General features: G+C 42.2%; 1 protein-coding gene across 1 annotated transcript in view; it reads left to right on the top strand.

The window, feature by feature from the left end:
- The first annotated feature begins 4,912 nt into the window (after positions 1-4,912).
- Positions 4,913-26,305, top strand: part of MINDY4B (MINDY family member 4B) — a 34,387-nt gene continuing 12,994 nt past the window's right edge. The window contains exons 1-8 of the mRNA XM_024928221.3: positions 4,913-5,025; positions 5,263-5,290; positions 6,935-7,102; positions 16,042-16,161; positions 16,932-17,023; positions 19,248-19,413; positions 19,966-20,031; positions 24,916-24,986. Of these exons, the coding sequence (XP_024783989.3) occupies positions 4,913-5,025; positions 5,263-5,290; positions 6,935-7,102; positions 16,042-16,161; positions 16,932-17,023; positions 19,248-19,413; positions 19,966-20,031; positions 24,916-24,986 (824 nt within the window). The remainder of the gene's footprint in view (positions 5,026-5,262; positions 5,291-6,934; positions 7,103-16,041; positions 16,162-16,931; positions 17,024-19,247; positions 19,414-19,965; positions 20,032-24,915; positions 24,987-26,305) is intronic.

Below are 26,305 nucleotides of genomic sequence, written 5' to 3'. Positions count from 1 at the left end.
GTTAAGCCGCCAAGTCTGTGGTAATTTGTTACACAGAATGGACAACTATCACAGAAGAGGAGCAGAGATTCCCACCCAGTGTGACTCCAGGAACTGTGTGACAAGCGCTGGTTACCAGGTTCTTTTGGACACCAAAGGAGAGAGGTATTTTACCACACCAACCAGTTTCCAATCCCCCAACACTAAGTAGGTGTCCTGCAATTCAATTCAATCTGACACTACCCAGAGTTAGTGTCACATTCCCCAGGTGTGAGGGCTCAGTCCCACCGACTGCCTTCACTTCAGATGCCAGTTGCAAGGATCACGTCACCCGTACCTCTGACAGACTGGCTATGAATCAGGAGTTCCCATGACCCCCTGATAATTTGTTAATTTGCTAGACTTGCTCACAGAACTCAGGAAGCCACTTTATTTACACTTACTAGTTTATTATAAAGGATGCAAATAAACAGCCAAATGAAGATGTATGCAAGGCCAGGTCTGGGGGTGTCCTGAGTGTAGGAGCCTCTGTCTCTGGTGGAGTTGGGATGCAACACCCTCCTAGCATGTGGATGTTTTTGCCAACTTGGAACTTCCCTAAACCCTGTTGTTTACGGACTTTCATGGAGGCTTCATTACATAGCCATTATTGGTTAAGCCATCGGGCATTAGTGATTAAATCATCTCCACCCCTTCTTTCTTCCCCGCAGGCTGGGGTGTGAGCTAAAAGTTCCAAACATCTAATCAAGGCTTGGTCTTTCTGGGGACAACACCCTGTTCTGAAGCTGCTTAGGAGCCCACTAAGAGTAGCTCATTAGAATAAAAGATGCTTCTATCACCTTCATCACTCAGGAAATTCCAAGGGTTTTAGGAACCAGGGAGAAAGACCAAATATAGATGTCCTATTATACCACACTGGTCTTTACGGCCTTTGAAGATGATGACTGGGGCCCATACCAATGACTAGGGGACCAGCCAAAGGCCAATGACTGAGTTGGGACCAATGCCTGTGTTTCCTCACTTCAGGACTTTTGACTTCTAACCGTGTCCCTGACTCATTCTGCCACCGCTAAAGTACACAAAGGCATAAAAGATAAAATGGGTTTTTTTCCTCCAGAAAAAATAAAATGTTTAAAGGAGAAGTTTAACATATAAGAGCCGAGAAAATGTTGATTAAAGGTTAGGAGTTTTTATATGTCATATACATCATGACTCTATAAGTCAAAGAAGTGTGGAAAGTGAAGCTCAGAGACCCTAAGTGACTTCTCCAAGGCTATGCAGTCATGGAGGAGGAGCTGGGATTTCACCCTGGGTCTGACCTCCACCTTCTTCCTCCTCCCTGTAGCACCAAAGAACAAAGGGAGAATATTTCAGCCATCTTCTAGTATCCAGTGGATTGGCAGAATTCTTTTAGGAAGGGATATAATCAGGAAATTTCCATCTCCACAGAAAGTATTACTAAAGAAAATGCATGGTAATTAAAGCATAAAGGATTTAACTTAATCCTAAGGAAGAGCTTTCCAGGGATAAGGTTAATTAAACGCTAACGAGATTTTGTTTTAAAAAAATCAAAAGCCTCGAAAATTCTGCTTTCAGATTTCTGTTTATGAAACATCACAGGAAAACAGCAAGAAGAAAGGTTGGGAATGATTTTGCAAGCTAGTCAAAACGCTTGCAAGCCCAAGGTTTTCAACTTTGACTATAAGGCTGAACTGAGTAAATAATTGTAAAGATCAGTCAGAGCTTTCTGGGAGACTATAGCAAATGTTAATGGCATTAAATTTTACGTATTAATTTCCAGGTTTGAAATACATACTAGCTTTTCTCATGATATCGTTCATATTTTTAAAAATTATCCACAAAGAAAGCAAACGGACTCAGCTGCAGATTTCTGCACTCACACAGTGCATTTCCTTTATAGGTGGATAATTTCAGACCCTCCACTATCTATCCCCCATTGCGGGGCCACAGAAACTCTCCTTCTCCACCACGGCCCCTGCTTTGTACTTGTGCTTTCTTTTTGCTGCTGCAGACCCCTTACTGCCTGATACCCCATATTTAGTCCCAGTCCTTTGCTGCATCAGGAGCAGTCTTGGGATAAGAGCTTTAGATGACTTCATATGCTGTAAGGAGGGAGCAAGGACATAAAAATGGAAGAGGGAAATCTCAGATTCCACATATTTCTGTACCCTCCCTTGCCCCCTCTCTCCAGACCTGGTCCAGGATCCTCCAACCCCACATCTGCTTCCCAACCTTTTTCTTACAGCCAGGCTTCCTGCTCTAAGTCTTTTAATAAAATGCTCCAAAGAATGGTGCTTTTCTCTGGATGTGGCTGAATTGCATTCTTAAACCTTGGTGTATTCCAGAGACCAGCCCTTTCCATATGAAGGAGGCTGAGAGAGGAGAGAAAGGTGGGGGAAGGAAAGACAGCACTTTCTTTATTGAAAAGTGAGATCATGAATTCCACCCTGGGATAAAAGTAATAAGAGGGCTGGGCAAGAGATGATCACAAACAGTGTTGAACCCTGGTAATTTGTGTCAAATGTCTTTAAATGACCACATTATCTGATTCAGTCATTTCACTCCTGGGGATTAAGTCTAAATAAACAATGGGAAGACAAATAAGATCTAAACAAATAGTGATATACAATGCTCATAGAAGTCTCAATATGGTAAAGATATGAAATTATCCCCATTTCATAGATGAATAAACTGAGGCATAGAGAGATTACATAAACTGTCTAAGGTGATATAGCAAGTAAGAGGTGAAACCGTGATTCAAAACTAAGCAGTTTGGGCCCAGAGCCCATGCTCTTAACCACCCTGCTGTCTTGCCCATCCCCTGTGCTCCCGCTGTTCCACTGCATTTTCCTCGCTGCGTGTCTATTTCTTGCACTAGGAAGAGCAGGAACCACATCTGGTTCACCTTGGAACCTCCAAGCCCCTGGTGTGTAGGGAAGAGTCAAAATACATTTATTGAACTCAACAGGATGGTTTATTGGTAAGTTATCTAATCATTGGGATTTATGCTTCTACCTTTACAGAATTCTCTGTAAATTAGGACACAGATGTAGCCAAAAATACACAGATTTAATAATGAGTCTTTAAAAAATAGTTTCCTTAGCTGCTCCCCTCTTCTGGTTTTGGGTTGTTAAATAATTTAAATGGCAGATCCAGAATTTATTTTTTAACATGATTTTTTAAATAGGAAATTCCAGAACATTTCTCATCATATTATTTGAGAACAAGAATTATGTAATTTCTTATTTTTTTCTACACTGTGGGTGTCCAATAAATATTAATACTGATGCCACTATTAAAATTATAAAACTATAAACAGGAAAACAGTAGTGAAGTGTCTTTTTTTTAAAAAAAAAAAAAGGTTTTATGGTTAGTGAAGGGAAATAAAAAATGATTTATTTCAGCCTCTTATGTTTATAATAAAAATAGTAAATCTGATGGACATTTCTGAGACCTGTGGAAATCAGGTAGTTAAACCACCACCAAAAATTAGTAGAAGAAACTGGTGGTGGAGCACTCCTAAGCAAGACTGTGGACACCTAAACCCACCTCTGGTTTCTTTAGTGCCTTGCTACGTTTCAAGGTCTTTGCAACATTATAAATAACCAGTCCCCTCAACCCTGACCACTCTAGTCACAATAAATCCAGATAGCCTCTTTGTCTTGACCTCTTAGCATTCCCAGGATTTTATATAACTCATGATTAGAAATGTTTATAGAGAAAATGACCTTCTATTGAAGAGGTTCAAGATTTATATTCAACCAAGTCAGAAGGAGCAAGAGAAAACTTTTACTGGTAACCAGTATTGTTTTTGATAAACAACATTATATTAGGGTTCTCCAGAGACATGGAGCCAATAGGCAATATAGAGACACACACATACATATAGACAATTGTGAGGGCAGTCATGCAGTTCTGAGGGCTGGCAAGTCAAAAAATTTAAATTGCAGGGCAGACCAGCAGTCTGCAGTCCCAGGGAAGAGCTGATGTTTCAGTCTTGAGTCCAAAGCCTGTCTGAAGCATTCCTTCTTCCTTGGGGGACCATTTTAAGGCCTTCAACTGATAAGATAAGGTCCATCCACATTGCAAAGGGTAATTGGCTTTATTCAAAGTCAACGGATATAAATGTTAATCATATCTTTTAAAAAAGACCTTCATAGCAACATCTAGATTGGTGTTTACATGAGTACCATGTAGGCAACTCAGCCTAGCCAAGTTGACACATAAAATTAATCATCAAAACCATCAATATTCTTTATTATACCAGTGACTGCAGCTATAATTCACTAAGCCAACAAGAAGAGATATAATGATATAACTTTTGGATTTCTCCCTGAAACAAATCAGACCACTTCTTCAACTGTGCAAGATTTCTGTGTACTAAATTCTACAGCAAATGCCAGTTGGCCAGTGTCTTTTTTGGCCTATATATTATCCAACGGTAGTTGATAAAGTTTTCTGATGTCAGCAGGATGGTTTTTACTCACTTTTGGCTATGTATTTCTGCTCCACAAACACTTCCAAGAAGGCATTACAGCATAAAAAACTATCACATTCCACCACCAGCATAGTTTCTCTCACCAATTAAATTATCCCAATTGCTTTGATACAGATAATTGCAATCCCTTTGTTTATAAATCTATGTCTTAAATTAAACATTCATGGTCCCTATATAGTGAACAAAAATACACAGACTATTTTACCTCTAATGAAAGTTTAATCATTATCTGATAGCAGGGGCTTACAGTGCGCTCAGAGCAGCAATTGTGTGGAGTGATCTCTTTGCTGGTCAAAGTAGGGGTGGCACACTTCCTCTAGCCATCTGTTTCAGCCACCTCACTTGCTTCTCCACAGCCCGACCTCTCTCTCCCATCATAAGAACTTCCCGTTTTCAGTTCCTCCCACTTTCCAAATGGATATGGAGGTCTTGGGCCAGGAACAAAGCTCCGAACAGCTGGATTTAGAGGAGATCTCAAGGAAAATTTCATTCCTTGACAAATGGAGGGAAATCTTTAGTTATCACAGGTAAGGTGTTCTCATTCTCTCATTTCTTTAGAAACAAAGGAATTTTCCATGTTTAAGTAATCAACTTATAAGCTTGCAACATGAGAAGTTTCCTTTATAGATTTACCTTTAAAATGCTTCAGGCATAACTATTCGTGGACAGAGACTTCCCTAGCAAGGTTGGGGTTTGGGAGGTTTGTGGATGTGAGGTTTGAAGAGAGTGAGTAATTTACTTGATGTTTTCTCTTTCATTTAAAGGTCGGGAACCAATAATACAATTCCTCAGGTAATTACTTTTCCCAAAGCCAGTGTGTTCTCCTTTAGTTGCTTCTTCAAACAATCACATTAACAGCATAATCTGCATTTATTCTTTGCACATAATGTCACTCAGGCACTGGCATTTAACGCGTGAAAACATAAAACTAGAAAGCCTGTCGAAGATTTTTTTCTTGTGCTTTTTTATGGATTTCTCTTTCTACTTCTAAGAGCTATGTTTTTATCATTAAGAGCATCGTATGGTTATTATTTTAGGAAAAAAGGTAATATTAAAATCGAAAGTTCCCACATTTGTGAAATAACACTGGATTCTGACAACCAAGTGCTTCTGTGTCCCTGAAGAAAAGCAGTTTTGAAAACAGTTATCGTCTTTATTCAGCTTGTGAAAAATCATTTTCCTTTACCATTTTAAAATAAGAGAAAGATGACTGAATTCTGGTGCTAAAAAGGTATTTTAAAATCTGATATACAATATAAGATGAAAGATGTTTGTACCTCATGTAAACTGAAAAGGTTAGAAGGTAATGGACTTTGTATTTCAGGTATTACTTCAATCACTGAGCAAACACAGCATAAAATATTAAGGTGGTTTTCATGGCACTAGTATATATGATCAAGCAATTGAATCATTAATATTTTAACTATAATGCTAAAGCTTCTTGCCCCAAGTAGCCTATGATCAAAAGTCTTATTTATGCTAAAACTCTCTTAACCACAGTCTAAATTAGAATCAGAGCAATAATGCTTCTATTTTAGTCTTGGAAGTATTAAATGGAGATATCTATCATTTGGGGGGATAGAACATTCAAAAGATAAAACAATCTTTAAAAGAAAAAAAAGTCAAGTTATGCTTTACACACGGTGGGAAAAACCCATTGGCACAAATGTAAAGATTTTCCATTTGATTTACAAAATGCATCTTAGCTGATCAGTAGTCCGTGATTTGAATGCTGTGCTTCTGAGATAAGAAAGAATCTTTGCCTCTAAGAATACAGAAAAACTAAGAAGGTGGTTTCCCTCATGTTTCAGCCACCAATAGGACAGATTTGTTGCACAACATTAGTATATAAGCTAAGTAAACTTGAAGAAGAGCTGATGCTAACTTACAGTGACATGTCATGAGAATCAGTCAAGAAAAGCGAAAAGAAATTTTTTTAAAGGTAGATGGTGGATTTTTTTAAGGAAAAAGAACGATTATATTCACTTGTTGGGGAGTAGGAATCTGAAAGAATTAAAAAGAGATAATCTGACTTCATTTATTGGCCAGTTAACAATGTAATGAGAAACACTTTGTGTAAACTGGAAAGATTCGTTCAAAGTTTATAAAATGTTGTCTTCTCAAAACAAGAGACAGTGACATTTACATTCTTCTCTAAACATAATTTCAAGTCAAGGTCTTGATGGCATTAATTATGTTTCCATAGTTACATTTAACCTCTCCAAGTCACATAAACCCTTATGAGAAACCCCTTTGACACAGACACTGGGATTTTTCTGCCTCTTTTATTGCTATTTATCACAAATTTCAGACGTCTTTAAAAGTGAGACAACATTTTCTGAACACTGGTATTTCAGAGAGAAAAAGAGAAAATTTAAAACAAGGTCATCACCAGCTCTGTTTGCTTTGTCTTTTGTGGGGGTGGTATTTGCACAGAATCATGAAGGCAACCATGCATCTGCTGATGAAAATGAAGATGGAACAGGACTATCTCAGCCCAAAGGACAAGGACATTTGCCATCAAGTGGCCTTTGTTCTATTCCCAACCCCTCTATCATCTCTTCAAAACTGGGTGGCTTTCCTATCTCCCTAGCAATGGCCACGGTAAGTATAGCTTGTCAATTAAACATGAAATGAAACATAATCTTCCCAAAACAACAAGGCTGGGGAACCTTATCTCCTGTCATGTGAGAGTATATTGAAGATAAGACTACAGATGGTTGTTATTGGTAAAAGGAGAATATAATTAAAATGACTTATTTATGGTATTCTTCAAGGACACTGGTGGTAGTACAGCCCTTTCCTCCCAAACTCTGAGTCTCTCTTTATTCACTTCTTCAATTTGACAGTGAAATTTGAGGGAGTGAGTTACATTCAAATAACTCACTATAGAAGGTAGGATAGGACAGACTCTCTAAGTGGCAGACTGTGGAGCACTGCAAATGCGTAAGACAATGTAGATGTGTAAGAAAGTACCCCACCTGTATGCATGCAGGAGGGAGAGAGCTGGGGAAACTTGTCAGGCCATGTCCTGGGCAAGTAGCTAATCTCAAGAAAGAAACAGTTTTCTGGGGCTACAAATTAATATGCAGATTTGAAAAGAACATGACATTTCAGGATCCAAATCACCAGGATCTGTAAGCTATTGGTCCCGGGGACCATTTGCTCAATTCAAGACTTCACCAGGGTGGGGGCAAGGGGCTGAGGCAGGGATCCAGCCAGGAGGCAAAACTAAAGGCATCTCATTGGGTCAAATAGGCCAAAGCTGGAGGTAGTGCCTTGGCAAATGTCCAAAGGACCAGCTGTCATGGTCAAAAAGATGCCATTGGAAACTTGGGAAGCAGAGGCAAGGGTCAAGCCAAGGTAAAAGTACCAGAGAGGCTGAGATGCCCCTCCCATTGGATTGCCCTCCAGTGTAGCCCTTGAAATCATAATGAAACTCGGGACTTCTCAAGACAATTTCCCCATCATCACCCTATCTTCTAAACCTCCACATTACATCCTAGAAGCTCAGGCAGGGACCTCTACTCAGGGCCTTAAGAATGAGAGTTGGAAGAGGGACCTTCTTCCTGAGGACATGCTGTCACACATGGATGTTTGTAGAAACAACCCAGGACCAGCCTAGGCATCTGGGCAAAGACCAGCAACACTGGCCCTGCAGTCAGGCCTGCCATGTACATCAAGTTGCACAGTTTTTGCACTGCACACAAGATCCCAGCTGAGAGGATGAGTGGGGACTAAAACTTCTTCCGGGGAAACCACATGAAGCCTAACACAGAGTTTCCGTCTGCTTTTTGAGAATGAAGGCTGGTGACCCTGACTGCGGTATTTCCAGCTTCGATATAACCTTTCCTTAAGCTCCCCGAGACAGGACACAATCAGATGCAGGGACCACACAGCCCCTGGATTCATTTTTATCATACAAAACCTCCCAGGCTTCACCAAATAACTTTCTCCACCATCACACTTGCAGTACAGATGCACTGGGAGGCCTCACTTGCTCTTTCTCGTTGTCGAAAATCTATCTGCCTTGGCCGGGCATGGTGGCTCACATCTGGAATCCCAGCACTTTGGGAGGCTGAGGCAGGGGGATTGCTTGAGGCCAGGAGTTCAAGACCAGCCTGGCCAAGATGGCAAAACCCCATCTCTACTAAAACTACAAAAATTAGCCAGGCATGGTGGCACATCCTGTAGTCCCAGCTACTCAGGAAGCTGAGGCAGGAGAATCGCTTGAACCCAGGATGCAGAGGTTGCAGTTAGCCGTGATCCCGCAACTGTACTCCAGCCTGGGCAACAGAGTGAGACTCTGTCAAAAAAAAAAAAAAGAAAAGAAAAGAAAAGAAAAGAAAGAAAATCTATCTGCCTCAATCCACCTTGCTTTCCTCTTTTTGCTCAAATGCCTGAAGCCACAGGAAGATGGGCAGGTATGCAGAGCTCCCGGAACACTGCACTCAGCTCACTGGCCTTCAAGCCTCTGGATGGAGCCTTAACTTGTATCTTATATAGATACTTAATCGCTGTCCTTTCAAGCAACGAAGATAGACAATATGTAATCCTTGCCAGGGCCCCCAGCCCTCAGTGATTCTGCTGCCTACACTGTGGTATAGACCAGAAGTTAGAGCAACTACCTGCATTTTACTTGACAAGGAAATGTTTTTAATGAAAAACTTTAATAAAAATGTATTCTTGGCTTCTGCAATGAATTTCTTTAGAGAATGTCATTTTAAAATTTACACGTATCTGAAAAATAGGCTACCTTTTATGTGAAAATGAGAGACAATTATGATTCTATATTGATACTTGCCTGTAAAAGAAGTAATTCCAGAAGGCTTCCTAAAACACAACAGTGGGTACAAGGGAGACGTGGATGGCAGGGAGTCTTCACCACATACCTTTTTGTCTCTCTGGATTTTGAACCACATGAATATACTATTTTTTAAACACACACACAAATTTTTAAAATAGAAAAAGCATTCACAGACGTTTGCAAAATCTTCTAGTCTTTCTCTGTACTGGGGAGGCGAGAAACTCTGAGTCTGAATATTCCCACTTATCTACAAACACAAACATGAAGCAACTGGGGACCGCCCCATGACTATGCCAAGGTAATGTTCTCCCTTTGGAAAAAGCTAGGAGACAAAAGATTTAGAAATGAAGTTGATAGGGTGTTAAGAAAGTCCCAGAAATAGAGATAATTGATTTTTCTTTAAAAAAAAATAAATTTGGATTTATTCCCATTATATGGGCCAGATGATCATGAGTCCTTTAAATAGCAGTAGCATTAATTAAACACATCCTGGGAATTCAGGATGACAAGCTTGGGATTCTAAATATGCTTGTTCTAGGGAGGCAGTTTGGAAGCTTGACCAATTCTAATCGATGTTTCAGCAGTGCAGCCACCTGGCAAATTGTCAGAGCTATTGAATCCTAATACCACTCCAGAAATCCTTTTGTTGTCATTCTGCTATTCTTTTCTCTTCTCTGTTTGGATTACGGATGCATGGCATTTCCTGACATTGGCACACACTGTCTCTTTGCTGGGAATCTTCTCTGAAAGTGGAGGTTGGGTAAAGCACCCTACGCACCTTTGCTTTCCTTAGCTCTCCTGTTTCTCACCTTTTGCTGTCCCCTTTCCAATACTACAGCTTTCTTCCTTCCTCCAGCCTGACATCTTTGAACATATGTGTTGGAACAAACTCTGGCCAAGGCTGCTGGCTCAGGTGAAGTCGTGGGAAAGGTGAGCATCGCCTCTAGGCTATTCCACCAGCCCCACCTAATGACCTTCCTTCTCTCCAGTGGCAGTTTCCCACCTTCTCCCACTCCCAGGCCCTTTTCTGGACTCAGCCTTGAACACATTTCTGTAGCTGCAATATCATCCAGAAGAATCATAGTAAAAATGTAATACCAAGAGACCAAAATATTCTGGAGAGACTCAAATGAATGAAGCTCTGAAATGGGATAATAGGCAGGGTGTGCTTTTTGGAAGGAAGCACAGCCGGGCGTCCCCCCATAAGGTCTAGCTCATAGATGGGTCTCGACAGGTGTGAGTTAATGAATTCAGTGCCTCTGGATAATCCTCTAGCGCACCTCAGACTAGAGTAGGGGTGTCCTTTGTGTGCGCCTCCAGATGCATGGTCCACTCTTCTCCAACCTACCCTCTGCCCACTAGAGAGGCTGACCTGTAGCAAGACTGACCTCCATCAGCAGGGTGCCCCCCTCCTCTGGCTTCCTGTTGAGTTTGAGCAATGGGGAGCCCTGAAAGGAAACTGAAGGGAGGGAAGGGAAGTGAAGTCAGGTTGCTCGTGGCTAGCTGAGTCCCTCTCCTCTCATGGCAGTCCTCTCCCCAGGACTCTCTCCTTTCTGGTTCAAGTCACCATTCCTTTGTGTGCTCCTTCAGGTCTAGGGGTCATAATGACTTCCGACTGTTGCTGGGACACTGCATTAGCCATTGTGGTGTCCCCACACCGAGCCCACATCTTTATAAATAGTCTCTGTCTTAAATGTTCCTCAAATTAATTATCTGACTTGAGAATGCCATCTGTTTCCTGCTGGGACGCTGGCTGGTACAAGTTGAAAGGCTTGCATTTGGGTCCTGGCACTGCCATTTACTATATACATGACCTTACATGTGCCATTTAGCTGACCTAGGCCTCTAGTCCTTTCACTGTAAAATGAAAGAGTCAAATTAGAACTTTAAAAATTCAACAAATACCTATTTTGAGCCTACTACATACCAGGCACTATGCCAGATGCTAAGAAATTGATGGCAAACATGATAGAACCAAGAGTCTACTACTCTGTTAGTTGGTCTAGGATAGAAATGTCTTCTTAGAACATCTTGGAATCTCTGATTCCATGATGATCTAGTAATTCATAAGGCAAGAAGAGATTTAGAGAAGGAGCTTTAAAGAGGATTAGTCTACCTCGAGTTAGGGGTGGGCAGGTGGTCACAGGGAAGCTCTAAACCCGGGACAAAGTACAAGGCAGTCAGGGTAAGAACATTAAACCTGTTGGAAAGAATGATTCAGGGCCTCTATCTTTGAATGTGTGTATAAAATGTGTGTGTGTAAATGATGAGCACCATCACTGTCATCATAGCAATCAAATGGAACAAAGTGCCAGGAAAGAAAGGAATTCTTCACAAATATAGAATACTAGCAAAGCACAAAGAGAAAAACTATAAACCATGCTTGATTATGTTAATAATAATCATGGCAGCCACTTATGAGGACCATTTGCCATCAGTTTCTAGTTACTAGACAGCACAACAGCACATGTAATTATGTGTCAGGTTAATCTCATTATAAATAATATCTGATATTGGAAAGTAAATGTTACACAAGTAAGTTGGGTCATCTTTGTCACACTGGCCAGTGGGGCCTGGCCAGAGAGACCTGCAGCCCCTCTGTTTTTAGGCTTCCTCAGAGGGACAGCTGGAGAGAGAAGCTTCTAAGTTGGAGGTGGGAACTGGCAACAGAAATAAGAGTGTGGTTTGGCTTGCAGAAGTTTTAAAATTGAATTTAAATTCTAAGCCTTCTTAGTCTCAACGGTCTTAATCTTCCACATTTATACACAGCTTTTCCTCTCTTATTGCTGCCAGTCTCTGGTCTTTTTCCATCTGTGTTGGGACTTTCTTCCATACAGCACAAGATGTTCCTGCGTAGACAGGCTGTGTTTTCACAAAGGTAATAACACCCTACATTTACTTAGCACTTATGGTTCCCAAAGCCCTTTGCCATGCTTCTCTTTCAGTAATAGCCAGGATGTGGACCAAGCAGGGGTTACCCCATTTCTGGATAAGTAAATTAAGTCTTAGAGAGGTTCAGTAATTTGTCCAAGTTCACATGGTTGGTAAGGAGAAGAACTGGGGCTTCTTTGCCCTTGAGTCGGGAGCAGTCTTTCTGTGCTGTGCAATCTCAATGTCAGGGAAACATTTTCCATTAGTTTTCAATGCCTGTCCTGGGGATGTTCTGGGTCTAGGGCTCTCTTTGACCACAGCACACACCAAGTCTGTGTCTTTCAGAGCAGCCTCTGTGCCTGTTCGCTGCCTCTCCTTGAAGTGTTATTGCATTGAGACAGAGAACACATAGTTTTTCTTCAAGTGGGTCCTTGCTCACCCTGAAGTGCAGCTGCCCCCTTTTCTCGGTAGAGACAACCTTTTCTTTTGAGGGTGGAAGTAGAGATGGCCGGGAAATAAATTCTAACCTTAAACCAGCCCCTGGGCCAACATAGGAAGAACATTACAGATGCATGCTTCTCCCGCGTCTTTCCTTTTTAGAAACCAGTAGAGCCTACTCTCGGGGCCTGCTCCATGCACAGCTGGGAAGAGGCACCTCAGCTCTGGGCCCATTGAGCTCCATGCCCCGTTTGTCCACACTCTTTGACTGGCTGCAAGTGCCTGAATATGATATTCAAAGTCATCCAGGATCAGGCTCAGGGTACTTTGCAATCTGAGCTTCTACTCTTCTTCCTATCCCTTGGCCTACACACACACAGACACACACAGACACACACACACACACACACACACACACACACACACAGTTCCAGTTACATTGAACATTTACTCCTCATCCAGGGACACCCCAGGTACTGATGTGTGCATGTTTGTAGATCTTTCTCTCTGTCTAGTCTCCCCTCTGTTACAGGTAACAGGCTGGTGTGTGGCATGTTCCAGAGTGTGAGATGTGTGTCTGTGCTGGAACAAGGGGTGCTTCTAGGGATATGGCATTAAGTAACGTGTTACATATCATTGAGTTATCTAGTAAGAAAGTGATCCCCTTGTCCACTCTGACAGGTCAGAGAGAAGGACAGTACAGTAAAGGGCAGTACACATTCACACCTCTTTAATACTTCTTACCTCCCTTTTAAGGCCCAGTCAGAGCTTTCACAGGCAGCAGTTTCTAGCTGTAATTTATAGCATTGTTTTATTTTCATTATATTTTTATCATGTGTGGCAAATGATTTTGATTTCCATTGAAGGAAGTTATATAAAGTGTCCTTCTTAAATAAATAGATTCCAAGTTACAAAATGTGTCCCAAGCTAGTGAAAAGTATTAATTAGATAGATTTCACCCCCCTGCCACCTCCACCAGAACGGGTGCTGGTATCCATGGCTGAGACACTCACAGACGGTTCACATCATAGGACTTTTGTGCAGGCAACCCTCAGTACTGGCCAGGAGCCTGGTAGGCTTGCTACGTGGCTAGATCCAGAAGAGAGATAACAATCACTACAGCTCTCAGGAAGCCACATCCATAGGAAAAGGGGAGAGTACTATATCAAGGGAATGCCCCGTGGGACAAAAGAATCTGAACAACAGCCTTCAGCCCTAGACTTTCCTTCTGACAGAGCCTACCCAAATGAGAAAGAACAAGAAAACCAACTCTGGTAATATGGCAAAACAAGGTTTTTTAATGCCCCCCTTCCCCCGCAGAAAGTTACACTAGCTCACCAGCAATGGACCCAAACTGAGAATAAATCCCTGATTTACCTGAAAAAGGATTCAGGACGTTGGTTATTAAGCTAATCAGGGAGGCACCAGGGAAAGGTGAAGCCCAATGTAAGGAAATCCAAAAAATGATACAAGAAGTGAAGGGAGAAATATTCAAGGAAATAGATAACATAAATAAAAAACAATCAAAACTTCAAGAAACAATGGACACACTTCTAGAAATGCAAAATGCTCTGGAAAGTCTCAGCAACAGAATTGAACAAGTAGAAGAAAGAAATTCGGAGCTCGAAGACAAGGTCTTCAAATTAACCCAATTCAACAAAGACAAAGAAAAAAGAATCCGAAAATATGAACAAAGCCTCCAAGAAGTCTGGGATTATGTTAACTGACCAAGCCTAAGAATAATCAGCATTCTTCTATTATTCTAAGAATAATCAGAAAGAAGAGGAATCTAAAAGTTTGGAAAACATATTTGGGGGAATAATAGAGGAAAACTTCCCCAGCTTTGCTAGAGACCTAGACATCCAAATACAAGAAGCACAAACACCTGGGAAATTCATTGCAAAAAAATCATCACCTAGGAACACTGTCATCAGGTTATCTAAAGTTAAGATGAAGGAAAGAATCTTAAGAGCTGTGAGATAAGGCCAGGTGTGGTGGCTCATGCCTGTAATCCCAGCACTTTGGGAGGCCAAGACCGGCAGATCACCTGAGGTCAGTAGTTCAAGAACAGGCTGGCCAACAGGGTGAAACCCTGTCTCTACTAAAAACACAAAAATGAGCCAGCTGTTGTGGCACACACCTATAATCCCAGCTACTCAGGAGACTGAGGCAGGAGAATCACTTGAACCCAGAGGCTGAGGTTGCAGTGAGCCAAGATCGTGACAGCGTACTCCAGCCTGGGCAGCAGAGCGAGACTCTGTCTCAAAACAAAACAAAACAAAAAAAAGAGCTGTGAGACCAAAGCACCAAGTAACCTATGAAGGAAAACCTATCATATTAACAGCAGATTTCTCAGCAGAAATCCTACAAGCTAGAACAGATTGGGGCCCTCTCTTCAGCCTCCTGAAGTATTAATTAGATAATGGTTGGTACACAAAAATGATAGAAATCATAAGGATGATACATACATGATTAAAGTAGGGCAGGTGTTAAGAGAATGGGTAAAAACCCAGCTGTGTCTACTAACTGGGTGAACAAAGGCAAATACTCTAACTTATTTGGGTCTCGGTTCCCTCATCTGGATAAAAGCTGGATAATAGCACCTACTGCATAAAATTAAATGAAGGGAATAAATGGGAAGCACTTATCCCAGAGCCTGGTTCATAGAAAATGCTCAGTAAATGCTAGATGCCATTGACCAGCCTCGTTCAAATGCCAGTTCTTCCATGAAGCCTTCCTGAGTACTTCAGTCAGAAGTTCTCTCTCCTCCCTCTGTTTTCTCATAGTACTTTTTACTTATCTTATGGAAAGTCACATGTTCTGTCTTGTACATAGCTGTGGGGTGTTAGACTTTTTACATAACTATATCCCACACAAGATCGAGTACATGCTAAATGATCAATCAGTCTTTGATTTTGAATAGATTCCCTTTTTTTCATACATTTGGTTTATAAAAAGTCTTGTTCCCATTTTTCTGGGAAGCTGTAAAACATCCTCTTGAATCTCAACGTGCTGCAGAGTATAGGAAAACCTCAAAGACCCTGGGACAGAGAGAATGCTTCTTTAAATCGCTACTGTACCAGGCTGGAAACATGAGATCCTGACCCTTTTTTCTGGAGTGAGAGACAAAAGCTCAAAGATGGGAGAGGAAGGGGTTACAAGTCATGGGTATGGGGCAAGAGCTGTAGACACAGAGCAGCCACGGTGAACTGCAAGGTAGATGCCTGGCAAAGGAAGGAGAGACACGAGGGACAAACGTTGTCTAGACATCTTCTGCTCAGGAGTTCAGACAATTAAAATCAGGGACTACAGTAATATGTAAACCTGAATGTAGAAGGGAACGAGGCCCACCTCCTTGACTTCACCATGAGGAATATGTCTAGGAAGAATTCTCTTTTGTTGAATCATTTCTTTCCCCTCTTTTCAGAAGCTGCGGCAGATCCTGTTTGGAAACACAGTCCATGTCTTTAGCTATAACTGGAAAAAGGCCTATTTCAGGTTCCATGATCCTTCTTCCGAACTAGCTTTCACTCTGGAAGTGGGAAAGGTAATAGCCAGTTTATAATTTTTAAAAAACCTTATTCCCATGTTCCTTATCCATATATCCTTCCTGTCCACATCCATGTAAATGCATGTTTTCATTATAATCATATGTAGAAATATATTTATAATGTAAAGTTTAACCTTAAATGATAATAGACTATTTAAAATTACTTTGTAACAAATCTAAAAATCTGATATGGGCTGGGTGCAGTGGCTCACACCTGTAATCTCAGCTGTTTGGGAGGCTGAGGCAGGTGGATCACCTGAAATCAGGAGTTCAAGATCAGCCTGGCCAACATGGTGAAACCCTGTCTCCTCTAAAAATACAAAAATTAGCTGGGTATGGTGGCGCACACCTGTAATCCTAGCTACTCGGGAGGCTAAGGTAGGAGAATTGCTTGAACCCAGGGGGTAGAAGTTGCAGTGAGATGAGGGCAGGCCACTGCACTCCAGCCTGGGAGACAGAGCAAGACTGCACCCCCTCCCCCGCCCCAAAAAAAAACTACTATGAAGCAGGGACATGGTGAAGGCAAGATGGAGGAAGCCATACATCCCCAGTCACCAGTCCACAGGTCTCCACAAAGATGCTAGGCATTGCAGAATCCAGCCCAGCCACAGCACCAGCCACGGCCGCTGGGAGGAGTGGCACAAATATAGCATGGTGTCCCTTCGCAAAGCTCTGGGGGATACCAGGAGGGAAAAGCCTGCAGAGAAGAATAGATAACATTAATTTCCAAGAGTTCTTCACCTCGTCATTCATTCTCCTCATTTCAGGGAGGGGCCCGAAGCATTCAGATGGCTGTGCAAGGATCCATCATCAAATACTTGTTGTTTACCAGGAAAGGAAAAGACTGTAACCTTGGCAAGTAAGAGGACTGTGAGAAGTACTTGAATTACCCATTTCACTAGAATCTTGATATGCTAAATAATCATAACTGAAAAATTCAGGTTGTCTCAGAAAGGAAATCCACCTCCTAAGACAGAAATGGCCCTGTCTGTCCCAGAGAGGCTGGATTCTGCCACTGGGAAGGGCTCTGCTGGAGTCATTCTGAATGTTCATTTGCAGGGATAATGTTGACAGGTTTTATGCTCTACTGCAGACCACTCTGTCAGGTAGAATTAAGCACCAGGTCTCAGGTGGGCCTACTTGTCCATATTTGATGGAAAGCTCTAACCTAATAATTAGGGAGGAATAAAGAAAGGGGTGATATAAAAACCCCATAAATGATCAATCCTCCATTTTTTTTTTTTTGCAACGAAGTCTCACTCTTGTCCCCAAGGCTGGAGTGCAATGGCATGATCTCGGCTCACTGCAACCTCCGCCTCCCGGGTTCAAGTGATTCTCCTGCCTCGGCCTCCCGAGTAGCTGGGATTACACCCAGCTAATTTTTTGTATTTTTTTTTTTTTTTTTTTAGTAGAGATAGGGTTTCACCATGTTGGCCAGGCTGGTCTCGAACTCCTGACCACAGGTGATCCGCCTGCCTTGGCCTCCCAAAGTGCTGAGATTATAGGCGTGAGCCACTGCACCCGGCCAATCCTCCTACTTAACCAGGCTGATAAGGTATGATGTTTGGTTTTTGCCTATTTTTAAAGATCAGCTCAAGTTTATTCAAATTACTTTATTCCTAGAAGTTAACAAACCCCTATCATGTGCAAAGCCCTGTGCTAAATATTAGAGGAAATATAAATACTTCTACCCTCAGGCAGGTAAAGTTATTACCCCCAAAGAGGAACTAAATGTATAATATATTCTAAGATTGTGAACTGCCAGTTTCCCTAGAAGCAGAGCCCATGATGTGGATTCTTGACGCAAGTGATTTATTAAGGGAGTGACCTCAGGAGAAAACCATAAGGGAGTGAAGGAAGCAGGACAGGGAAGGAGAAGCTGAGGAAGACTGTGGCTTCCAGCAATGTCAGTCTGATGCCATGGGAGCTCAGGTGCATGGATTGCACTGCGGAGCCTGCCCCATCTTCAGATGAGGGAGCAGGGCTTCTGTACCTCTTGCTCCAATGAGGCACTGGCTGTGGGCCATCCTTAGGGAGGAGGCAGAACTCCCAGTGACTTCTGGGTAAGGTGGCTTCAATCCTTCAGAGAAAGTAGAAAAATGGGAGCCACAGTATCCAAAGTAGCTGGAGGATGAGTCCATCTCCTAAGTAAAATGGATCACAGGGAATTCAAATGGAACACATACATTTGCCACATAAAGGTAAGGCACTTAGCACAGCACTGTACTTGGCCTATGGCAAATATTAAATAAATGTGAACAAGTAACTACGTCTGTAGACACGCTGCATGAAGCCTTCCTGAGCCCCCCAGTCACAAGGTGTCTCTATTTCCCGTGTTTTCTCATAGCACTCTGTTATTCTCATTCTATCTTGCCATATGGTTTTGGAGTATTAGGCTCCTTGACTTTTTTTCTTTTTTTTTTTTGAGATGGAGTCTCACTTTGTCACCCAGGCTGGAGTACAATGGCATGATCTCGGCTCACTGCAACCTCTGACTCCCGGGTTCAAACCATTCTCCTGCCTCAGCCTCCCAAGTAGCTGGGACTACAGGCGCCTGCCACCATGCCCAGCTAATTTTTGTATTTTAAGTAGAGAAGGGGTTTCGCCATGTTGGCCAGGCTGGTCTTGAACTCCTGACCTCAAGTTATCCACCTGCCTCAGCCTCCTAAAGTACTGGGATTACAGGCATGAGCCACGGTGCCTGACCTTTTGTTACTCATTTCTGTATCACCACAGAGCTAGACGGATTGTATAAATCATTGCTGAGTTAATTAATAAATCTTTATCGCGTGTTTCTTTATAAAGACTATAGTTCTCAATGTTAAATGTTTAGGAAATAAGCAGAGTAAAGGTCTCCCACTGTGTAAAGACTGGCTCCCACTTCTTGGGAAGGCTAGACAGACCCTGAGTGTATTCAATGCAGTATAAAAGTCAAGGGCAGGAACTTTGGAGCCAGGTGAGCTGGGTGTAAATCGCTGCTCTCTGACTTTGAAGGTCAATGACCAGGAGCAAATTACTTCACATCTCTGTGGCTAGGTGATGTTCATTCCAATGGTTTCCTACTCCTGCCTTCTGCATTATAGCTTATGTGAAATAAGCAAGAAGGAGCAGGAGCAAGCCTTGGCTGCGGCGCTTGCTGGCATCCTGTGGGCTGCAGGAGCAGCTCAGAAGGCCACCATCTGTCTTGTCACTGAGGACATTTACGTTGCGTCGACTCCGGACTACTCTGTGGACAATTTCACTGAGCGAGTAAGTGCAGTTCTCCCTGTCCGGGCAGATGAAAGGCCAGTGAAGCCTGAGCATGTAATAGACTTACCATGTGTATGCAGGTGGGGCCCCATCCATGCTCCTGATGTGACCGGAGGTGCCTTCCAAAGAGGCAGGTACCAAGGGCTGTAAGTGATCCAAGCAGACACAACAAAGAGTCCTGTTTTAAATTCCTGCTATGGAATTCACCAGGACCAAGAATATCTCCCATCTGAAATAATCATAAATGATATTTCCATATCCACTGTCTGAAAGACAGCTAAATTTCACCTATTAGGAAAAAATCTCTTTCTAGTTTTACTGCTCAAGATATTACATGATTTTAAACTGAGGAATGTAGAAGTGATGCTGGTAGCTACCCAGTTTCACTGTGTATGTTTTGCATGGCCTTGCATAAGATAATATGTCAGTTTTTAGTAATGTGATTATGCAATGAAACAAAAAACCCACTTGTGGTAATAACAGTGAGTTGACATCTCTTAGATGTAACTTTCATCTTCCTTTTCATTTTTATCTTCTGTTCCTGATTTATAGCTCCAGCTGTTTGAATTTTTAGAGAAAGAAGCCGCTGAGAAATTCATCTACGATCACTTACTATGTGTAAGTGTTTAAGTGTTGAGATAATTCCTTTATGTTGACCGATCTTACAGGGATCTTCTTCCTTTTACAAAGTCTATTTCTAATGATGCCTGTTAAGAAAACCAGGTCATTTTGAGGGCTAAGAAAGGGCAGAATGAGAGAACAAAAAAGATCTGCCTCTTCCTCCTCACAACCTAGAAAGAGGCCAGATCACACACAGACCCACTCACAAATGCATCTTTTTCTTTGGTTAATCAAGACCAGAGAATAATCCTTTAGAGAGTATATACCAGTATTTCTTTTGTGGCAAGCAATCCTGTCTCATCTAATGAATAAAAAACAAAATGGTGAAAAAATAAAATAAAATAAGGTTCTTGTCTAAGCTGCCAAAATGACCATTCACATTGACTCCAAGTAATTGGCTTCTTGAAAAGGTCCTGTTTCACCTGTCTATCAGCACCTTCCGCACAGTGTCCTCCACTGCAGTGATTCTTCCCTACCCCCAGGGTGGAAAGGGGACAAAGAAGGGTGCAGTGATGGTAGAAAATGGAAGACATTTTTAAGACTCTTCTGTGTAGAAAGAAATAAAAGCTGATTTTCCGAAAAATCAGAAGCCTACAATGTGAAAGCAGAGGGAAATTAGCAGGATAACCATGAAGTGATACAACTGTTCATTGCATGGAGCAGGGAAATGTGATCTCATTTCTGTTGAATGAGTTAACAAGGTCTGTTGTTAACTTGTGTGATAGGCAGAGGACTAGTCCCCCTAAAGAAGTCCAAACTCTATACCCGGAACTTGTAAATATATTACATTATATGGCAAAGGGATATTAAGGTTGTTAGTCAGCTGACTTTAAAATAGGGGAAGGATCCTGGATGACCCAGGTGGGCCTGGTGGAATCACAAGGGTCATTAATATGGAAGAGGAAGCAAAAGAGGAAGTCAGAGAGAAGTGATAGGAGAAGAGTGCCCCCTGCCCTTGCGGGCTTGGATCCGCTTCGATGATGGAAAAGAAGAGCCATGAACCAAGGAATGTGGGCAGGGCCTTTAGAAACTGGTAAGGACTAGGAAACAGATTCTTCTCTAGCGTTGCTAGAAGGAAAGCTGCCCTGCTGACATCTTGATTTTAGCTCATTAAAACCCACTTCAGACTTCTGACTTCTAGAACTGTAAGATCATAAATCTGTAGTATTTAAGCTATTAAATTTATGGTAATTTGTTACAGCAGCAATATGAGCCTAGTAAAACCTGTATGATAGATTTTAAGTACCTGACGTGAAATGTTGAGCTAGAAGCCTGCTTAGGGATTCTTTGTTGTGGGCAAGAGACATTGAATGGGATTACACAGATATAGAGGATCCATTTAAGAAATTACCCTTTCAGCAAAAACAGGCAAACCCCTCCCCTCCCTGTCTTCCATCTCAACTCAAATCTGGGAGAGTCTGATGCCATAGGAAGAACCCCCTCCACCCACGCATATCTGCAAGAAATTCTTAAACGTAGCCACGGTTGAGATCAGAGGATCAGAGCTGAAGCTATACACAGGCTTCCCCAGTCAAAGACTAAGGGTTGAGCTGGAATAATCAAGGCCCTACACAGAAGTGGACTCTGCAACACAGGTGGGCTTGGCATGAGAGCTAAACATTACCTTAGCCACACTAGGGAAGGGCTGGTGCCATTTCCTGAGTGAGGGGAGCTTGATGGTGTATATATATTCCTCTCAAGGACCTCACTAAGACGGGGTTGCACATTGTGATCAGCACCCCATCCAGAACTTTACCAATCCCCCATCAACTATCAAAATGCATCAATCCTGTGTCTCATTCCATTTGGCAGAGATCTCAAGATGGAGGTCTGAGGGCTACATGTGAGCAGCAGATCTTTTGTTATGGGTTGAACTGTGTCCCTCCAAAATGATATGTTGAAGTTCTGACCCCCTCCCCTGGTACCTGTGAATATGGATCTTATTGAAAATAAAGTCTTTTAGATGTAATCAAGTTGAGATGAGGCCATACTCAGTTAGGTTGGGCCCTAATCCAGTGGCTGGTATCTTTACAAGAGAAGGAAAAATTTGAACACATGGAAGAACACCATGTGATAATGGAAGCTGGGACCAGAGTGATGCTTCTCCAAGCCAAGGAATGCCAGCAACCACCAGAAACCAGGAATATGCAAGGAAGGATTCTCCCTGAGGGCCTTCAGAGAGAGCATGGCCCTACTCTTTTGTTTTTTGAGACGGAGTCTTGCTCCGGCGCCCAGGCTGGAGTACAGTGGTGCGATCTCGGCTCACTGCAACTTCCGCCTCCCGGGTTCATGCCATTCTCCTGCCTCAGCCTCCGAGTAGCTGGGACTACAGGCGCTCGCCACCACGCCTGGCTAATTTTTTGTATTTTTAGTAGAGACGGGGTTTCACCATGTTAGCCAGGATGGTCTCGATCTCCTGACCTCGTGATCCGCCCGCCTCAGCCTCCCAAAGTGCTGGGATTACAGGCGTGAGCCACCACGCCTGGCCATGGCCCTACTCTTACACTTTGATTTCAGACTTCTAGCTTCCCAAACTGTGAGAGAATACATTCCTATTGTTTTAACCCTTCGATTTTCTGTAATCTTTTATGGCAACCCCAGGAAACAAACACACCTGTCATATGAGATCTGCAGCATTAGCCTACAGTGTTGCTTTTTACAAATTTGAATCAGTGAATGTCAGAAGTATTCAGGAAATTCCACATAAAAACCTAGATTTTTGGCTTTTATCAAAAAATCAGAAAATCTGGCTACACAGGGCCTATATTCTTGAATGTCCTCAATTAGCTGACATAAGAGGCAGTTACCCTCTTTAGACAAGTTTTGATAGACTGAATGATGTCCACATCCTAATCCCAGAAACATATTAATACAGTAGTCCCTCTTTATTCTTGGCTTTGCTTTCTGCTGGTTCCATTACCCTGGTCAACTATGGTCCAAAAATATTAAATAGAAAATTCCAGAAATAAGCAATTCATACATTTTAAATTGCATGCTATTCTGAGCAGTGTGATGGAATAGCTCACCATCTCACTCCATCCCACCAGGGATGTGAATAATCCCTTTGTCCAGTGGATCCACACTGTAGATGCTCCATACCCATTAGTCACTCAGTAGCCTTCTCTGTTATCAGACAGTCACGTTGTGGTACTGCAATGCCTGTGTTCCAGTAACCCTTATTTTACTTAATAATGACACCCAAACACAAGAATAGTGCTCCCGGTATAGTGCTATAAATGTTCTACACTATTATTATTGTTGTTAATCTATTACTGTGCCTAATGTAAAACTTTTTCATAGGTATGTATATATAGGAAGAAACATCATATATACAGGATTTGGTACTATCTGTAGTTTCAGGCATCCACTGGATAATGGAACTTATCACCCATGGATAAGGGAGACTACTGTATGTTACCTAACTGACTGAAGGGATTTGCAGATGATCAAGTTAAAGATCTTGAGAGGGGGTGGGGGACACTATCCTGGATTATCCAGATGGGCTCAATTAATCAAAAGGGTCTTTATAAGGGAAAGGGGGAGGCAGGAGAGTCACAGAAATGTGACCAGGGAAGCAGAGGGAGGAGGGTTATGTGATGTGGGGCCACTAGCCAAGGAATGAGGGTGGCTTCTAGAAGCTGGAAAAGGAAAGGAAACAGAATTACCCCAAAAGCTTCCAGAAGGAACACTGGTTTGTGAGCACTTTGATTTTAGCGCAGTGAGACCCATATTGGACTTTTAACCTCCAGAACGGTGAGATAATAAATTTGTGTTGTTTTAAGCCACCAAGCCTATGGCACTTTGTTACAGCAGCAATAGGAAACCTATATATAAAAGCATCTGTTTGCATCAGGCCCCACCCCTCCCCAGTTCTCTCACTCATTTCAGTACCTATCTGGCTCCTATGGCACTGGAATTTATTCTGCTACCTGAGGGCCCTGGCCCCTGTCAGGTCACACATAGCAAAATGGATACATTAATCCGTAAAGGGAAAAGCATATGCATTTTAGCAAAAGTCTCCCTAAAGAAGACTTTGAAGATGTTTTAACTCTGCACCTAGAAAGCCAGCCAGGGAAGCTATTCTACTTGTCAGCAAGTAGAGTGTTAACATCAAGCTAAATACAGCCAACTGATGAGAAGCCCTGAATGTTTATTAGGTAGTTTAGATTTGATCCTAGAGATTGCAAGGCACCTTCAGAAAATTCTAAGCAGAAAAGAAACCTGTCCAAGAAAAGACAGGGGAGAAGTGCATTAGAGAGGGACACATATTAATTTTGCTGTGGATCTAGCATATTCCAAGAACCAAGGAAGGTTCAAATAATTAATTACTTCATTTAACTTTTGCAATAAACCTGGAGAAAGGTTCTTTTTATCCTTGATTGTGGATTGGATTGAAACTCAAAGAAGTTAGTAAGTAGGAGTTAGAAAGCAGTAGAACCGAGGTGTGTAACTCCAAAGCGAGTTCTACAAAGCCTCTCTGCTCTCCCTCAGTTTAATGGGGCAATGAGGAAGGACATGAGGAGAGAAGAGGCTGGATAAGGAGAGGGCAGCCAAGGGCAGCAAAGAGCAGCAGTGAAGTGGGCTACAAAGGACATACTACACCTTGGCCAAGGTTTGAAGAGAATCACATGGTAGAAGTGCAGGACAAAAAGATAAGGTGAGGGCCAAGAGAATGACAGCACCATTAACAGGCATGAAGCAGGGAAAGAGAACAAATTTTAGAGTAGGAAGATTTACGGAGGCAGAGGAGCTCATTCCTTTCAGCAGCCAGGGGGAAAAAATTCTCTCAGCCTGTAAATCCTTGAATTCATACCCACAGATACACGTGTCTGTGTTGCTTTTAGACCAACATGCTGTTCTTTTCTTTTCTTTTCCAAACAGTTCAGAGGGGAAGGAAGCCATGGTGTCATCCTGTTTCTGTACAGCCTGATCTTTTCCAGAACATTTGAAAGGTAAATTCTACAGATGTTTACACAGGTATTTTCTATAGGATTGGGATCACATAAACAATGTACCCTTGCGTTGAAAAATCTCCATATTGGAATCATGAATGCAATGTTTTTTTCTAGTAGATTCTCTTTTGTTGACACGTCCTTTCCTACAGTTGGTTTGGCCATCTTAATGGGCAAGTGGATGTCGTCAGTCAAGTTTGAATCTGTTCTAACAGTACCCTAGTAGGTTCCTCCTTCTTGTGGCTGTAAATATTGGTGGACAACACCAAAGCTTGTTTGTACAAGTTTCATAAATAAATACATTTTATTATTTAGATCCATGATAAGGTATATCCTCAAATATGTATTTTGTCTCTATGATATGCAAAGCTCTGTTCTTGGCACAGTGGAAAGTACAAAGAAGAGAAGATATGGCCCTGTCCTCCTGCAGCGTCCAGGCTGGGAAAGACAAGGGGTGTACACAGAGATGCTGGGCAAGTCCCGGGAGGTACCTGATGTGCCAAATGAGATGTAAAGAGAATGAGTCTCAGTGGGCTCCAGAGGAGGAAGGGGCCTCTGCTGACAGGGTGGTCAGGGAAGGCTTCAGGAAAGAAATGGACTTTCTTCTGAACCTTGAAAGAAAGGTAAACTTTGGAGAGTCAGAAATAGAGGTCTCTCAGGAGGGAAGAATTACAAGCCCTGCAGCAGTGGTCCTGAAGCTTGTCTTTTATATACCGCCATCACATTTTTATGCTGTATGTTATCATTCACTTAACATTAAAAATAAAATCAATACACATTTAAATATCAACCTCTTCCTAAACGTTAATGTCCTTTAAGTCATGTACCATGCTAAAGATAAATGTATTAAAATAAATACAACATTATTAAAATTCTAAAATGTTCAAGTCTATCATACCACCCTTTGAGAAGCATTATCCTGAGTTGTATCTGATGCCATGACGGTACTCACCATGCTTGACCCAAGTCTTTAAGTCTCATTCACAGAAGGACATAAGCTCCAGTTCCATGAATAGATTTGTTCAAGAACACATACAGTTCACATACTAGTATGCAGCAATTTCCCCTAAGTGACAGCAGGAGCCACATTCCACCTTGACCTTATATTGTCAAGGGTGAGACCATGGCCCCTGACATAACAGTGGAAGCTGCCCTTCTGCAGCCAAGAAATGGGCTCAGCCAAGAAATGGCCACAATGGTGTTTTCCATTTGGCAAATCTGTTGAGATCTGCCTTGAACCAGCACTCTCTGGTGTGGTCATGTGTCACCACCCTGAGCCAAGTGTATTCCTTGTCACACAGAACAAAGAGCTTCTCTAC

Source organism: Pan paniscus, chromosome 2 (assembly GCF_029289425.2).
Source record: "Pan paniscus chromosome 2, NHGRI_mPanPan1-v2.0_pri, whole genome shotgun sequence".
Lineage (NCBI taxonomy): Eukaryota > Metazoa > Chordata > Mammalia > Primates > Hominidae > Pan > Pan paniscus.
Note: the sequence above shows the minus strand (reverse complement) of the source record. Positions and strands in the feature narration are given on the sequence as shown.